The following is a 17,490-nucleotide window of genomic DNA, read 5'->3' as shown; positions in this document are numbered from 1 at the left end:
TAACTCGGAGGGCCGTCAGAGGTTCATAATTGCTGTACGGAAATCTTCTGGGACCTTGCGGAAGGATCGCCGACAGGTTCGTCACCAACATCAAGGCTCAGCGCTCAAGCTCCCGGAAGAGAACCCTCGAGGTGGCCGCAAGCGTTGGGTGGTTTGTTGAATTATTTAAGCTTCGCCCGGTGTGTTGTGGTGGCTAAACTTTGGGGAGAAAGATAGAGAGAGCGAGAGAATGAGACCCCCTGAGGGGGATGACTATCGTTGTGCTTTCCATCAGCGCAAACAGACTGCTTTCTTACAAGTTTTTAAACACATCAAAGTACCCACCCGGAGCACCCGGATAGCGAGCACTGCGAAGACGGCTTCTTGCGTCGGTCGGTGGTGCGTGTGTCCCGGACCTCCCGAAGTACTGGCGCGCCCCCCCCCCCGGAAGGAAGCATCCGAGTGAGCATAATTTATTATGCCGCAATTTCGTTATTTCCGCCATCCAACATACGGACCGCGGTTTTCATACTTCGCTTCCGTCGGGCAATCGCGCTGTTCCGCTGCAGGAGACGTGATAAGCCGTCGCGGCGCGGCGGCCCATTCCAGCGAAGCCGTGTTCTTGCGCTCCAAGAAAGATCGCTCTGTCCAAAAATGGTCCGGTCCCGTTTGTTCTGAAGAAAAGCGTATGGGAAAAGTTTTCCACCGACAAACCGTGTGCTTCGCCATTGTCGGCCGAACGGGATCCGGAATGTGGTTCTCTACCCTCCGGGGGCCCAGCCAGAGCAGAGCAGAGCAACAATTATTTATTTCTGTGCACAATAGCGAGCAAGTTGTGCGTGTGGTGCGTTGATGGATGGAAAGCCTGCTCGCTGATACGGAGCGCGGTTATGATTATGGACGAGATTTTTATCATTACTTTGGGTGTGCTTTGAACGCTCGAAGGTTCTGTTGGGAAGTTTTCTGTCCTACATGATGTTGCAGAAGGAAAGGTTCGCTCAGCACAGCCCATCTGTTGTAATCCATTGTTAGGCCCGGAAAATGTGGCATTGTGTTCGAATTTTGCTCTCAGCTATTTTAAAGTGGGCAATTTGTAATTTAATAAATGCTTTAAAAGTTCAGTTTTGATACTAAACGTGCGGTACGTTATTTTGAAATTTACCATTTTATATTGAGTCATCAGTTGGTACTTTCAAAAGAATTTTGTTTTTTTATTAACTCTGCCAAGGTTTGGTTTAGTTTTGATTAATTAAGACATAATTAAGACTATCCTTCATCATCCGCGTTTCGGGTGGCATATCAGATCCCAGCGTGGAACCTCTTCTTAGGCGGCGTCCGGCAGTACTTCTCTAGCGATATCAAAACGTACACCACAAAAGTTCACCTCTTTGGAGGGTTGGCCAACGGACGAAATACGAGGATACGGAAGGTCACACAGAATAAAGCTCCACCTGTCAGTGGCAGGACATCGCGCAGCATAACGCACCTGAGCGCCGGTACATGCAATCCGCCCCTGACAGCTGTCCGCTGTGTGGTTCGTGTGACTTTTGTGTAACATGCGCACATGTCATGTTCCCTCGGATTTTGAGGACGGCGTTTTTTTACGTATCGACGGTCGACGAAAAGTGTCGCGTATTCGATCAACGCCACCGATCGCTTCCTGCTGCTGCTGATGAAGAGTCGCGCCACTGTGAGCGTGATGACTCTGCTCGATCGGGCTCGAGGAAACCGAGGTTTTGAGTGACACCTTTTCTTTCCAGTTGTTCCACGTTGTTTCGGCAACTCAGCAAATCCGCGGTTATGGCCACCGGCGCCAATGCGAATCAACTGCACAACGGAAAACGAAATGAAGGGGGGAGACTCGTGGGTAGCTATTTTCGACGCGGTCAACAATTGGCCTCGCTTTGTACTTTCTCCATCTTGCCTTTGGGCGCCGCCTTCACTTGGCGGTGGTCGAAATCTGGAGCACTTCGTGCCACTTACGGTGCATTTTGTTGGGCGAAGTTCCACAGCCCACAACGGAGCTTCGGTAGCCGTGATCGTCTAGTGGTTAGGACCCTACGTTGTGGCCGTAGTAACCCAGGTTCGAATCCTGGTCACGGCAGTGCACGCGCACTGTCACGGAAGAGGCTCTTAATGTAATTCTTTTTGGATGTAGGAAAATTAACAGGAAGCATTGCGCCACTCGGTGATACGTCTCTTCATCAATTCAACGTGCTTTTGGTACGCGCTTCAAACTTTTCTTACTTTACGATTCAATTATGCTACGCCCTGTTGGAACCATGCTAATTGAATAATGAATCATCAAACCCGGTGCAGATTGACTTCTTGCTTCGGTTTATGAGCCGTGTTTGGGGGATAAAAAACCAAAACCACCCCAATAAACCCGCGCGGTGTCGATGGATTGGTGGTGGTACAACACTCAATTAAGCTGCACTCGTTCGACGGTGTACACATTTTACAGCCCATTAAAAGCATTGGTTTAAATTCAATTTCACACCCATCAATGACTCGCTAATGGCGATGGCGCGGCGGCGAAAGGTCAAGAGTGAATCTCCTTATGGGGCTTTTTATTTTAAAATTCAGCCAATTCGACACCTCGTCGGCCATCAGCGATGACCGTGCGATGTTTCTTTGCTGTGATATTGGTTTCGAACTAATTAATACTTACACCTAATTTGCAGTCTTTTTCCGATTCAAATATGTTCTATGTTCACTGTTCCGATTCAAATATGTCTTTTTCCGATTCAAATATATTCACTTTAGTTAGAGACTTTATAATTTGAATTTGAAAACCATCGAAGAAATCGAAGCGTTACTCCCGGGCGACAAAGTGCAACCCTCACTGTGTGCGCTCCGAGTGCCAGAAAGACTCAGGATCAGCTCTCAGCTTAATAAAAATGTCCAGTTTATAAAAATGTCCAACCATCCTATTACACGAGCGGGAACGACCGACACACTGATCGACACCCTGATAAGCGCCCTGTAATTGAATTGTAGTTTACTTCCGTCCCATCGTCCGAATCCGTGTCGCGGGGGGTGTGCATGTTTCGATGCACAAGCAATTGCACAACGGACAACTTCCAACGGTGGCTGCTGCAGTCTGCAAGGTCTGCGCTCGTCGTTAACCGGTGCGACTCCACTTGCGATTAAATTTAACATTCTTTTACATCATTTAACATTCGAAATTCGTTTCATAAACGTGATTCGATTGGCAATTTAAATTAAACAAAAATGGTAAAACATAAAATCTCGAAAGTAACTTTGGCCCCTGTTTTTTGGACACCGCACACCACTGGGCGCTCCCATTGTGATGCTGGTTGTCTTCCCAGCGAGCGGCCACCTTCAGGGAAGAAGTGGCAATATATCAGCATTACCTCTACCGCCTGGCGCCTTACAATAAATATTTCATATTTCACCCGTCCCGTTGGCCATCCCGGGCCCGGGCACAGGACCACGAATCTCTGAAAGAGTTTCTGGGGGAAGCACTTTTTTTTTGCTGTTATTATCATATCGCCTTTTAAGATGCCGGACATCGTTTGTCTTGCGTCTGAGTGGGGTGGCCCATTCATGGCCGTGCCAGCATAATACGCGCAGCATACAGGCGACAATGATGATGATACGGCATAATATACAAGCGAGACGGGCTTAACTCGGGTATGCTGGGGACCTCACGGACCGGTCGGGTTGCGGCCGGTCTGTGTTGTCCGAAGATATGTATCAGATCTGGGCCTCCCGCTTTGCCGTTTGCGCTTCGTCGGCAGAAGATGCAGTTGCAGCTACTGGTGGTCCCGGTTTGGGTGGTGGTAGCCTGGATGCCACCGCCGGCGATATTGTCGTGAAAAATGATAGGCCAACGATTTTTCAAACAAAAATTATGAACAGACTCGGTGCCAACCCGCTGACACTGAGCTGTGTAACGTGGTAGTTAACATTTTTATCAGCAGTTTTTTTGCGCGCGTGCTGCATCCCAGATATGTTTCTTCCAGCATGTCAATTGGGTGGTCGTTTGTGTGCCTGGAAGAGATTAATTATCTGGCACTGCATCCGGTGCAAATCAGTTTCTGCTTAGAACTTGCAACTCACTAATGTCAGATAAATTCAACAATCAGTATAAAGGAAAATATACCTTACTTCAAACAGCTTATCTCTGTCACTGTGCTGTTGATCAACGAGTTGTTTTCCGAGTTCGATCAATTATTTAAACATACCGTCTGCTGACGAAAACCCATGTAATTACAGCAACGTCTTTAAATGTACATCTTGTTCACGATGATTAGCTGACAAATGATCATATAAAACCAAAACGAAATCATATTTTTGTTCAAACTTCAAACAAACTAGCTTTATTTTATTAAAAAGCATCGACTTTCAATAGCGTAAACTAACTAACCTTGCGAACTTCGTTCCGCCCAAAGGTGATTTTTGAAAATATTAGGAAACATCCAAGAAGTTGTCCAAGGTGGGTTCATTAAATCCAAGAGATTACTAAACACTGATAATATGCGTTGCGATGTTTTTATCGAGATAGTATTGTTTTGACAAAATTCACCATCATTCACCAAAATTACTCTACTTACTTACTTAATTAATTTTGCATTGCCATCTTTGTTGGATTTTGTGACTGTTTTGTGTTCCTATTTTAGTTATAATTTGAAACAAGCTGACTCTCCTCTTTTGTACACATTTTCTAAGACCCTTCGGTGGTATCTTCATACTTACCGTCCACGTTTGACTTCGATGTAATCCCGACAAGAATTAACGCTTTGCCAGAAGAAGCATTCTTATCGCTTGATTGGGTTTGTCCCCTGGATACCTGGGCCCCTGTCTGTAATTGGTTGCACCTTCGCACGCAACCTCCACCTCCGTCGCCACCCGTTACGTTGGTTCGATAAAAGGGGCGGTTCCACTTTCTTGCTCCTTCAAACAACAGCGGCAATCTTTCCAGACCTCTTTTGATGCCCTTTGCGAAGTTGTGATTAATTACGGACTGCTTAATTAACATAAATCTTTTTTCCTTCTTTCTCGCTCTCGCTCTCTCTCCCTCTATCGTTCCTTCGGACCGCATTTCCTTTCTGGCGGCAGCTTACTTTAGCAATCTCATCCTTTCTTCCGACCCTTCCACAAATCTCCGCTTCGCGTTCCCTTCGCGCCAACATTATGTACTTTGATAGATTTAACTTTTCGCTTCATCATCGTCTTCCACACGGACGCCATTTGCTGTGCGCACCGGTCGGTGTTGGTGTGAAAATTCTGCCCCAAAGGATGCTCCCGCGCGCAGCAACCCGCAGCGGTGCAAGCTGCAGTTTCCGGAGTCACTTTTGGTGACCGGCCCCGTCACTTTTGGTGACGAAAAAAAAGGTGCAAATGCGCGAGCACTCAATTAGCATAATAATAAATCAAAACTTTGCCAATGACACCGGCCCTGGGAGAGTCCCCGGGGGGTGTGGGGAGTCAAAGTGAATTGTGGACCAACACTTTTCGTTATTATTGTTATCATTATTATTACTATGGTCAACCGCCTCTGACAGTCATCCCACCACCCACCGGCCCCCTCTTTTCGGACGGAACATCCGGTCATTAGAATCACGGATCTACGCCTTCCTGCTGCGGTCGAGTTGTTGTCCTCGCCTCCGCCGGTTCCGTTGTTGGTGCGTTGTGGCACAGTCAAAGTGTAATTTTTTATTATTCCATTACGTCACAGAATATCATGCTCTGCGCTGTCCGACGGATGTGCTTGTTATGGTTTTATGGTTTGACAAACAAATTGCAATTTTCCCTTCTGATGTCCTCCCGCCGGAACACGCGCTGAAGTGCAATGATCGTGCAATCATCGTTTTGTGGCAATTATCCAGGTGCTTTATGAGCAAATCGCGTAAGGCGGCTAAGCCTCTGCCGCGTTTCGAGGTGTTTTACGATTATTCAAACAAACAATGGCTTGAATCCATTTAAAGCTGTCATTTTAAATTATTTATTTCTATTTAATTACTTTACTTTTATTTTATTACACTGTCATAGAATATTACTTTTCTTCGTAAAGTTTTATAAATAAAGCTGAATGTTTAAAAATACCTTTTCCATGTTAGTTAAATGCTTTCCTTTGGGGAAAATGTGTAGCTCCACTTTTTGTTTAAGTTTACTACTCACTGGTTTCGGTTACTTTACTTACAGTCCACCCGTACGGACATTTTCAACATTCTTTTCCTGGTCCTTTTCGGTTGTTGACATATTCCAAGTATGGCCGTTACTGTGTACCAAGCATACCAAGTGCCTTTGCCAGGCTACGGTTTACTTACCGACCGAAAGCTTTAACTAATGTAAATACATGTTGTGGAGTTTGCTTATTTGAAATGTACGAATGGACCCACAGTACCGAACCAGAACCGGCCGGTGGCAGTTAATCTCCGCTCGAATTTATGACGTTTCCGCCCATCTGGGCGGCTGCGAACGATGCACGGCCGGGAAAGGGCCACGGTAGAAGTTATGCACAACCGATGGCCTCGGGATTTTCCGACTGCCCATTCATTACCGTCATAGAAGCGTCCTCCGTTCCATTGAGAAAAAAAACCATCCGTAGCGGCGATGTCCTTTCCGGGACTCAGGGTTTATTTGTCACTGTTTTGCGTAATTTCTCTCTCTCTCTCTGTGAACCTGAATTGAATTGTAATCCATTTTACTGCGAATACCTGCATGTTGTAACGTTCAAGTGGCTTTCTACGGTCTACAGTGGCTTGCTGTGGTTCTACAAAAGCCTTTACCCCCAGCGACTGACCTACGAAGACGAAGTCACCGGACCGAACGATGCGCGGCTGTCTCGGTCTCGGCATCCTCGGCTGAATTAATTGTATTCACCCAGTTGAGCCTGCAACTCGATACACGGTGCTGTGCTGTGCCCCTTACGCCCGAACCGTCTTCAAGACGTTCAACGTGTGCTCCATAGCCATCCGAGACATGTTATGTCAGTAGCAAAACCCTCCGTAAATGGGATGACAAGCGGAAAGTAATTTTGAACTGGGCACCGTTTGGTGAAAATGTTATTAATTCAAAGCCAGAATAGGCAGAGAGCAGGAGAGGAACAGAGGCGCAAGAGACAGAGAGAGAGGGATACAGAAGAATTCATGGACATTCTGCTGCTGTCTTCTGCATTCATATATCCTTCCATTGGCCCATTCCTTATGCATGAATTACAATTGACCACACTGCGAGTGGGACACTGTAGAGACATTAATGTCCGCTATTGGCTCGTTTGCGTAGATCAGAACAATGTGATAAATCACAGCATAAATGGAGTCCGGCTCAAGGACATCAGACGCTGGTTAGCAAAGCGGTCCGTTACATTGTCACAGAGGAACTAGAATGACAGGCAACTGATCCTGATGCTGGACTTACTTTCTATGATTGTTTTACTTCCGGTTCACCGGGTAATGCACCGCATCTAATAACCGTTCGCTGTGGTCTCGGTGGTCACGGATACGGTGGTGGTCTCTCGGATGTGGAACGACCACAAATTCGCATCCAATGCAACCACTAATTACGGCCCGAAGCTCTCGGAAACCCCTACTACAGCCAGGACTTTCACCGGAAAAAACACACATGAGTTCGCTGCTAACACATGGCCCATTAGTGACATGATAAGCGACTTCCGGCGGCATCCCACATTTATTGGCAACCAATTAATCGACTGATATCATGCTCTCTCCTCTCTCTGCTACAGGTACAAATTGGAGGTGGCGGGCAAGAGTCTGCCGGTGCTGACGAACCAGGACAAGGGCCGCTACGGGGTGATTGTGTTCGAAAATCTGGACAAATATCTCAACATGGACAACTGGAACCGGCAGCTGCTGGACAAGTACTGTCGCGATTACTCGGTCGGCATCATCGGGTTCGTGAGCCCGAGCGAAGAAACGTTGGTCGGTGCCCAGCTACGCAACTTTCCACTCTACGTCCACACCAACCTGCGGTTGCGAGATGCCAGCTTGAATCCGGGTTCACCGATCCTACGGTTGACGCGCGCTGGTGACACCGCGTGGGGTCCGCTGCCCGGGAACGATTGGGCAATCTTCCAGCACAACCACAGCGGGTACGAGCCACTCGAGTGGGCCCAGAAGAACGTGATGGACTACCCGACCGATGGAGTGGCGCAGCCGCCGCTGGCCACCGTTCTGCAGGATCACGGCCAAATCGACGGGATCCAACGTATTCTGTTCGGATCCGGGCTCAAGTTCTGGCTGCATCGGTTGCTGTTTCTGGACTCGCTGTCCTACCTGAGTCACGGGCAGCTCAGCCTCAGTCTGGAGCGACGCATTCTCATCGACATCGACGATATCTTCGTGGCCGAAAAGGGGACGCGGTTGAAGCCGGACGATGTGCACGCCCTGCTGGCGACGCAGAACCGCATCGCGGAGATGGTGCCCGGGTTCCGGTTCAATCTGGGCTTCTCGGGGAAGTTCTTCCACCATGGCACGCACGACGAAAACCTCGGCGAGGACATGCTGCTGCGTAACGTGGCCCATTTTAACTGGTTCTCGCACATGTGGAACCACCAGCAGCCGCATCTGTACGATAATCTGACGCAGCTGATGGGCGACATGATGCTGAACAAGGAGTTCGCCAAGGAGCACGGTATTCCGACCGACTCGGGCTACTCGGTGTCACCGCACCACTCGGGCGTGTATCCCGCGCACGAGCTGCTGTACATAGCGTGGAAAAAGGTGTGGAACATTCGCGTCACCTCGACGGAGGAGTACCCCCACCTGAGGCCGGCCCGACTGCGCCGGGCGTTCATCCACCGGAACATTATGGTGCTTCCGCGCCAGACATGCGGCTTGTTTACGCACACGATCTGCATCAACAGCTACCCGGGTGGGCGCGAGAAGTTGGACGAATCGATCAGCGGTGGCGAGCTGTTCCAGACGATCGTCTACAATCCGATCAACATCTTCATGACGCACATGTCAAACTACGGCAACGATCGGTTGGCGCTGTACACGTTCGAGTCCGTGTTCAAGTTTCTGCGCTGCTGGACCAACCTGAAGCTTACGTCCGTGCCACCGCTTCAGCTCGGCGAGCTGTACTTCAAGCTACACCCGGAGGAGCGCGATCCAATCTGGGGCAACCCGTCGGACGATCCGAAGCACGCGAAGATATGGGCGGGGAATAAGCGACGCACCACGCTTCCGAAGCTGCTCGTACTCGGCCCACAGAAAACGGGCTCGACGGCGTTCTACACGTTTCTTAGCATGCACCCGGCCGTTTCCAGCAACCTACCGAACTCGGACACGTTCGAGGAGATCCAGTTCTTCAACGGCAACAACTACTACCGGGGGCTCGAGTGGTACCTGGACTTCTTTCCGCTGCAACCGAACGACACTGACGACAAGTTTATGTTCGAAAAGTCAGCCACCTACTTCGACGGGGAGCTGGTGCCGAAGCGGGCCCATGCGCTGCTCCCGAAGGTCCAGCTCGTCACGATCCTGATTTCGCCCGCGAAACGCGCCTACTCGTGGTACCAGCACATCAAGGCTCACGGTGACCCGATCGCGAACAACTACAGCTTCTATCAGGTAGGCAAGCCACGGTGCGATCTTCCGATCTTAACTTAACCGATCTCCCCTGTGCCGCTTCGTATCTGTAGGTCATAACGGCGACGGAAGCGGAACCGAAAGCTTTACGTGATCTACGCAACCGTTGCCTCAACCCGGGAAAGTACGCTCAGCATCTCGAGCGCTGGCTAGCGTACTATCCGCAGCAGCAGCTGCACATCATCGACGGCGAGCAGCTAAAATCGAACCCGATCAGTGTGATGATGGATCTGCAGCGGTTCCTGAAGCTGCCTCCGTACGACTATAGCCAGCATCTGCGGTTTGACAATAAGAAAGGTTTCTACTGCCAGGTGATCGCCGATAATCGCAACAAGTGTCTCGGCAAGTCGAAGGGCCGCCAGTACCCACCGATGGACGAGCGGAGTGCTAAAATGCTGCAAAAGTGAGTACCCTCGGCTCGGCTGATATCTCCCAATCCGGGTGCTAACATCCACGTTTCGTTTTAAGGTATTACCGGATACACAATCAAGCACTGGTGAAGTTGCTGAAGAAGCTTGGCTCACGACCCATCCCCCAATGGCTGAAAGAGGACCTGTCCGTGACCTCCTAACAGACACTACGGTGTTTTCCGACATCATAAGCGAAGTGAAACACTTGGCAGGGCTCTGCATTCCGCGAACAGAGGGGGCTAACGCCGAAAACGCTTTTTGTCGTTGTTCAGAAGGAAAAGGGGACGACGAGCACATGCGGAACGTGTGTGCGATGAATGCGGGTAATCAAACAAGGTTATTTTATTCTCACACGCCACATTGCGATGGGTGTTGGGAAAGGGTATTCCTAACACCTTCAGCTTATCACTTGTCATTATCTATTCCTTTCCTGGTTTACTCTTAAGTATCCGCTGCGCTGTGATGAGGAGAAAGTGTATCATATGTTAGGCCTTGTAGTGACTCCTCTTCTTAATTTGTATTTTATGTTTAGGTTCACTTAATTTAGCTCTATTAGGTGCGTTAGTTGACGACTTCCGTTTAGCGATAGAGTACCGCGTAGCTTGTTTGTTTCATACCAAACTTGTGACACTTTAACACTTTAACGTAAACTGACCGTTAGCCTGACAATTTCGTTCACCGACCTTCGCATAGAATCGCGGTGTCGGTGCTCGCTGAGAGCACCTGATAACATTGATTTAAAACAATGACATTTTATATATTTTTACAAAAAAAATCGCTAACAGAACATCTTCAAAACGGAAATTACCTCAACATTTCTGCGGTAACTTCCAACCTTCGAGCTTTGTAGGTTGCAGCCATTGGCTGCATACTTTGTGAAAGTTTCGTTTCCGCTGTCACGCTTTCCCATCGGTTCGTGGCGCTGTGAACATAGAAAAGAAATTATGCGCTCAAAGCAATTGACGGCGTTGCTCAAATAAATGAAATTATTTCTATTTTATTTCATACATTCGCACACCAAACTCTGGCTGAGAATAGTGCTCATTGTGTAGAATAATTGCCCGTACGCCGATACGCTTTTCTTACGATGGGGTGTGCATGAACACAGTTTATGTTCTAGTGTTTGTCGCACTGTCGCCCGTAAGGCCAGCAGACTTATCTCAATCACTTGAAGTAGTATTCCAGTTGATTTTGGCCCAGAACAATGGTACTTAAAGAGCTTACCCGTTCTCAAGCAGTTTAGAGAATTGAATTTTACTGTGAGAGCTTGAGACAAATTATCAATTATTGCTGATTGTAGAAAGGGAAATGAGCCAACGGGGCACAACAGCAGAAGATGAAACGGAAATACAAATGTACCAAAAATACATATAGATAATAGAAATAACAAAACTCACAAGAAATCACAAGGAAAACGAAAGCAAATATTTAACATATCGAAGAAATGAGGGGAAACAACTGCAAATTACACAGAAATCATCGGTCAAAATCAGACTGTCGAAACGAATGAGCAAAACCAACGGGTGACGAAAAAAAACTCTTAAAACTAATGGATATCGGGGGGATCGCGTATTACTGCCATGGACAGTATTTTGTTCTTCGCTTAAGCGACAGCTATTATCGTTTCGTTACCGCTGAGGGGGCAAAACTAGCGAAGGCTTACATGCATTTTCAGCCTTCACGTGAAGGTTGAGCTATATGGGCCTAGTTCGTCGCGATTCATGTCTGAAGATGTGCATTATAACAATAATCGATCGAGCCATTTTCGTTAAAGCCACGTCTGCGAGGTGGCGCTACGCAGCTGCGTTGTAAGTACTAGATAGGATCAAACGAATGTCCTAGGACGAATGGTGCGATCTCACGAGCACAAACCAGGTGTACCGTGGACGAATGAAAAAAGGATTATCGATAAGAACTCTATTTAAAAGGGGGACCGGCAGGGGCAGCGGACTCCCAGTCGAGATCGAAACAAGTCATTTCAGCATAAAGGTAGCGAACTAATAGTGTGTAAATAAGCATAACACTGACCGCTAGTGACCGGGACTGTCGTAGAACCAAGCACCACGATGATGGAAATCAACGGAAAAGCAAGTTCAATTGAATGTAAATAAATAAAGCCATTGTAGCGATTGTGTCGCATTCATGTTCGTTGTTTTAGTGCGTTACAGAATTGAAGTAAACCGAAAAAAAATAGTTTTACACTTCACTCCAAACCTGCTACACATCAACACGTGATTTTCAATTATCCCACGGATTTCTTCTCTTAATAACCGGACATCTTTCGCCAATTTTAGTCGTTATTTACGGCTCTCTTAAGTCATCATTTTTAGCCAACGTAGCAAACGGTTTCAACAGTTTGCGTTTAAAAGTGAATCCCACATTCCACGCGAGTTCTGATGCAAGATTGCACGCGAATCACGCGCGTCCCTTTGCAATCGCACCATAGCAGTTTTTTTTTCAAATTCACAACACTTGATTATGCTGAGAAATATTATTCGCCGAGCGAAACGATCAATTGTATTTTGAAGAGCTTTTGCAGTTAGCTTGTTTGACGCACAATCCATCAAAGCTGCCTGCCAAAGCTGATGGGGTTGCTGCCTCCTCCTCTCCCCACAGCCTCTTGGAAGGGCCCGCCTCCTGCTCGTCACGAGGCGCCGGCCGCTTCATCGTCCTTCTGTACCTTTCTTCGAGTGGCTTTCTGTTGCGGAAGCGAAACAAAATGTTAGTTGCAAAATATGAGAAAATATGGAAAACTTATTCCCAAAATGGTTTCGAATATCATTAAATTAACATGTCAAACCGCCATCAACACACGCACACTTTGTCTCTATTTCAATTCCAATTACAAAATCATTTTCCGTTTTCCCTTATTTAAACCGCTGTCAGATTTAGAAGGGTAAAAATCACTTTAATCACAATCACGGTTTCACACGACCAGTCACGACGGAATAGCGATCTGCGACTGTTAACATTTTGATGTTTCGCCGGAAACGGTGAACTGCCAAATTAACAACTGTCATTTTCACTCAGGGATTTGTCGCTGTCCAAAACTCAAATTCAAATACTGTTCTCTGAAACAAGACATAGACTATGGGAAAATAGGTAGTCATGAATACGAATGTTCAGCCTGGATTTGTCCCATGAATTTCGAGAATGGAGATAGAAATGAATATGAATATGTCGAACATACTCTCTAAAACCAACTGTCTAGTCAACGCGATCGTTAGCACAGTTTAAGCAAAGTAAAACGCTTTCTAGAAAAAAAATATGTCCCCCGTTTTCATACACCTTGCCCACTGTGCCAGCGGCCGTTGGCTATTCAATAGAAATGTCAAAATACAAAGGAATTCTTGGAACTCGGTCGCAGTTGCAAAAGTGGACTTGGTGAGGTTTGGTGTTAGCTACGAAATAACAAATGGCGGTGATGGCGAATAACGACAAGGTACAGCGAAAAGAATTCTACGATGAGCTCCTCAAGCCTCAGTATGAGGCCATTTTCAACGCAGGCAATTATTCGCGACAGCATTTAACAAATTGTTACGAAACCTTGGGCGAACAGTTCGGCATCGGCATTGATAATTGCAAATCTTGGGTAGCAATGGCAAAAAATTGTGCAAAGAAAAAAACAATGTCGTTAAGAACATACGTTGAAGGTTACCGGTCCGGTCCCTTGCCCGTCGCACCGAAAAAGCGGGTACTGGTAAAATCGGTAAGTGAGTTGTTTAATTTGTTATACTTTTTCATCATTTATCTTTTTCTTGCTTTTAGTTAACAGCGGGCAAACGCCCGAAAAAATACAATAATATTCCGGGCGATATGTATTTTGGAGATGAAGCCACAAATTCTGAAGCCACAAATTCTGGAGCCACTTTGAAGACGGTCGCAGAGGAGGGTCACCGACGCCTTGTGATAACGGCGAATAGCAAAAGCTGCGCCACCTGGGCCACCGGCCCCAGCCCCAGCGTCGGAGCAGAAGCAACAACCGACGACTTCGACGACGACTACTATGACTACTATGTTCCACCAGAACAACAGCAGCAATCCGACGACGACGGTGTGATAGAAAAGTACTATGTTCCAGTTCCACCAGTAACCACCACCACCACCACCACACCCGTGGTCACCGGCGCCAGCACCACCACCGGCAATTTGAACCGGCCCTTGTCACAGGTAAGGTAATTGTGTAATTATAGATTAAAATTTTATTAATTACTAGCAGTTCCCGGCGCGCGTCGCTGCGCCTCATTTCATCCTTCTTTCTCGATTGGGAGGCGTTTCAGAGACTTCTTGGTGACGTATCCGATCCTTTTCACTTCCCGTTACTCCTCCTTTTCAGACGATCGGGCTTCCCGGTAGCGTATTCGTTCAGTTTCCCGTCCCACCTTACGTTACTCCTTCGTTTCCCGGTGCCGTATCCGATCAGCTTCCGTTTTCGCTTCTCGTTGGATACATGTCAAAACTCGCACAACCTGAGTTTGGCTCAAATTGCTTGAAAATTATCCGAACTTTGCTAACATTAACCCAGATTTTGTATGGGAGCCCCCCTTTGTAAAGGAGGGAGGGGTTTGAAACCTTCACCACAACATTTCCCCTTCCCCAAAACTCCCGCCTGCCGAGTTTGGTTCGATTTGTTTGAAACGTTTGGACGTAACGTATGGGCGTTACGGTACGTTACGTTTGTATGGGAGCCCCCCCTCCCCGGAGGCGTGGGAGGGTCAAACTTTCCTATTCACAATCCGGGGTCACAAAACTACGCTGTGCAAAATTTCACGCGGATTGGTTCAGTAGTTTTGGAGAAAATGCGGTACAGACAGACAGACAGACAGAAAAACAACCATTTTTATATATATAGATTACTCTCTTTGTATTAGGTTATGCGCGGCGACCAACCACCGAAATATAGCAAATATATAACACAGTTATTTCCCGACACAATTGACAATTGGCCCAACCCTTTGCCTACCACCACGAACGAAGGGAACGAGGTAAATAGTTATATTTTAATCTTTTAATGTTGCACTAACAATCTTTTTCCAAGGCCGAAAATCTGCCAGATAACGAGGACCCGCCAACGGATCATCAACATCAAGTCGATCAACGAGCACTGGAACTGGAACCCGCTGGCCCAGCTATCGAGGCGATGCCAATAAGGTCAGGTTCAAAAGTGAGGTTTTTATTCTTCTAGTTCTTTGTTTTTCTTTCTTCATGTTTCTTTCGCGCGCCTTTTTTGATTGTCTCGATCGCTTTGGCCGCTAACGTGTGCTTTCGGTTCGAGCGAGTGTTCGTATCGAAGCGAGCGGTTCGACAAACGGAAATGAGTAACTTAACGTGCACCGTACGACCATAGAAAGACGGTTACGACCATAGAAAGAAAAACAGTGTTGAATAAGCGAATAAAGCACACATGTTAAGACTGATAAACGTACTTTTGTGCCAACTTCGATGAAACTCATCGCCCTCGGTTGTCCTAACCTTGGTTGAAAACATCGCCGCAAACACCGCCAGTGCTTCATTTTGACACCTTCGCATCTTCGCATCTTTTCCTCAATCAACACAGGAGGAGAGAGTCGTAGCGTTGCCAATGAACGAGTGTGTGTCGTTTCCAGCTTGTTTAGACAACAATGGCGTCGTCCAACCAGTTGGTGGTGAATTTGAATAACCTGGAAAAGATCGAAAGCTTTCTCAATGACTCCACGTACAAGGAAATCATCGAGAACAGCGAAACGTTCAACACTCGGCTGTGCCTGGAGCGCCGCCTACGGATGCCGTTTCTCGACCCACAAACGGGCGTCGCCCAGAACCACTGTGCGCTGTTCATGCAAAGCCGCCACCGGATTCCGGGCTTGAAGGACGGCCAAGTGTACAGCTACCCGGCGGCCCGTTGGCGCAAATCGCGTCGCCAGTATCTGCTGCAAAAACCGCACCCACCGTTCCCGGCGTACACGCATAGACCGTTCGGGCATCTGCAGCCGGCCCCGCCGCCCTCGATTCTGGCCGCAAGCGTCGGAGGCATTGGTGTTGGTGGTGGCGGCGCTGGTATCGGTGGTGGTGGTGTTGGTGGCGCCGGAGGTGGTGGTGGCGGCAGTACGTATGACTCGGAGAACTCCAACCTCGACCAGTCCAGCGCGGCCGATGTGGCCGAGCTGAAGGACCACGACTCGGAGAAGCCCGGCAAGGACTGGTACTACGACGAGATGGAGATGCACGACATGGAGTCGTTCGAGGATCACGATCTGCCCGACTCGGACTGCGACTACGAGGAGAGCTTCAGCCAGCGGAAGAAGAAGAGCAAAAGTGGGCGCAGTGGCGGCGGAGGCGCGGGTGGCAACCGCAGCAAGTCTGGCTCGGCCCTGTCGGATCCCAACAATCGGCGCGGCGGCCGGGGCGGTGGCCGCGGCCGCGGACGCAAATCGCAAGGTATTGGGGGCGACTGTCCCAGCTTCAAGGATATGGTGGAAACACCGAAGAAGAACCGTGCTCAAAACCTACCCAACCTAACACCCCAATCGAACAGCTCATCCCCACTGACACTGCCCGGCGGCGGAGGAGGAGGCGGATCCGATGAGCTTCAGATGCCGGAATTGGTACCGGAAGTGAAAAGCGAGCCCAATGAACCGATGGTCGACGGCTTGCCGCCGGTTGGTGGTCCCCCGAAAATGGGTGTCCGGCCCGGAGTCGGGCTCAATCACGCCCCGGTGCCGGGAACGAACGCCGCTCCATCGGCCGTTCCGGTTTCTATGGGCGGACCGTGCGGACCGGGCGGATTGGGTCCGCCTGCCCCGCCTGGTGGACATGTCGGTGTTCCGATTCCGGCCACGGTTGGTCCCGGGGCTGGTCCACCACCAGGACCACCGGTCACCGGTGGTGGCGGTTTGGTGGAGAAAAGCCGGGCCGTTCCTTCGCCATACTGCGACTTCTGCTTGGGGGACGCCCGCGAGAACAAGAAAACGATGGAACCGGAAGAGCTGGTATCGTGCTCGGACTGTGGCCGATCCGGCCATCCTTCCTGCCTGCAGTTTACGGCCAACATGATCATCTCGGTGCGAAAGTACCGGTGGCAGTGCATCGAGTGCAAGTACTGCACCATCTGCGGCACGTCGGACAACGACGATCAGCTGCTGTTTTGCGACGACTGCGATCGCGGCTACCACATGTACTGCCTGTCGCCTCCGCTCGTCTCGCCGCCGGAGGGCTCCTGGAGCTGCAAGCTGTGCAAGGCCGAGTTCCACAAACCGAAGTAAGGAGCACGGCGTCCTTCTTCTAGCATTTAACGCATTAAAGACGAGCGTATGGCCACCCTCCAGGCGCAGTGCGGGGCCAGCGGACCAGCGGTATTAAAACGGAGCGACAACCCTTTAGTATTAAGCGCAAGCGCACCGAACCTGTACTATGACTACGAATTGTAAATCGCAATTGCTCACCGAAACTCTCTTACCTATTACTATTACTCTCTTCTGCCCTAGAACACGCACGGGCATAGAAACGGTCCGGCCACTTGGCGCGCGATCGCGCACTCTCTT

At 48.8% G+C, this 17,490-nt stretch overlaps 2 protein-coding genes and 1 non-coding gene across 3 annotated transcripts in view; all 3 read left to right on the top strand.

Annotated features, from left to right (window-relative positions):
- LOC128266906 (bifunctional heparan sulfate N-deacetylase/N-sulfotransferase) overlaps positions 1-12,061 on the top strand; it is a 35,809-nt gene extending 23,748 nt beyond the window's left edge. The window contains exons 4-6 of the mRNA XM_053003694.1: positions 7,694-9,542; positions 9,614-9,963; positions 10,029-12,061. Of these exons, the coding sequence (XP_052859654.1) occupies positions 7,694-9,542; positions 9,614-9,963; positions 10,029-10,131 (2,302 nt within the window). The 3' untranslated portion in view covers positions 10,132-12,061. The remainder of the gene's footprint in view (positions 1-7,693; positions 9,543-9,613; positions 9,964-10,028) is intronic.
- Positions 2,012-2,083, top strand: Trnah-gug (transfer RNA histidin (anticodon GUG)). The gene has a single exon. It is a non-coding gene; the product is annotated as a tRNA-His (tRNA).
- Positions 12,062-15,591: 3,530 nt separating the features above from the next.
- On the top strand, positions 15,592-17,454 carry LOC128268990 (zinc finger protein ubi-d4 B-like). The gene has a single exon (XM_053006313.1). The coding sequence runs from the start codon at positions 15,592-15,594 to the stop codon at positions 17,209-17,211; it is 1,620 nt and encodes a 539-aa protein (XP_052862273.1). The 3' UTR covers positions 17,212-17,454.
- Positions 17,455-17,490: the final 36 nt, after the last annotated feature.

This window comes from Anopheles cruzii, chromosome 2, assembly GCF_943734635.1.
Source record: "Anopheles cruzii chromosome 2, idAnoCruzAS_RS32_06, whole genome shotgun sequence".
Classification (NCBI taxonomy): Eukaryota; Metazoa; Arthropoda; class Insecta; order Diptera; family Culicidae; genus Anopheles; species Anopheles cruzii.
This window is presented reverse-complemented; position numbering and strand designations above follow the sequence as displayed.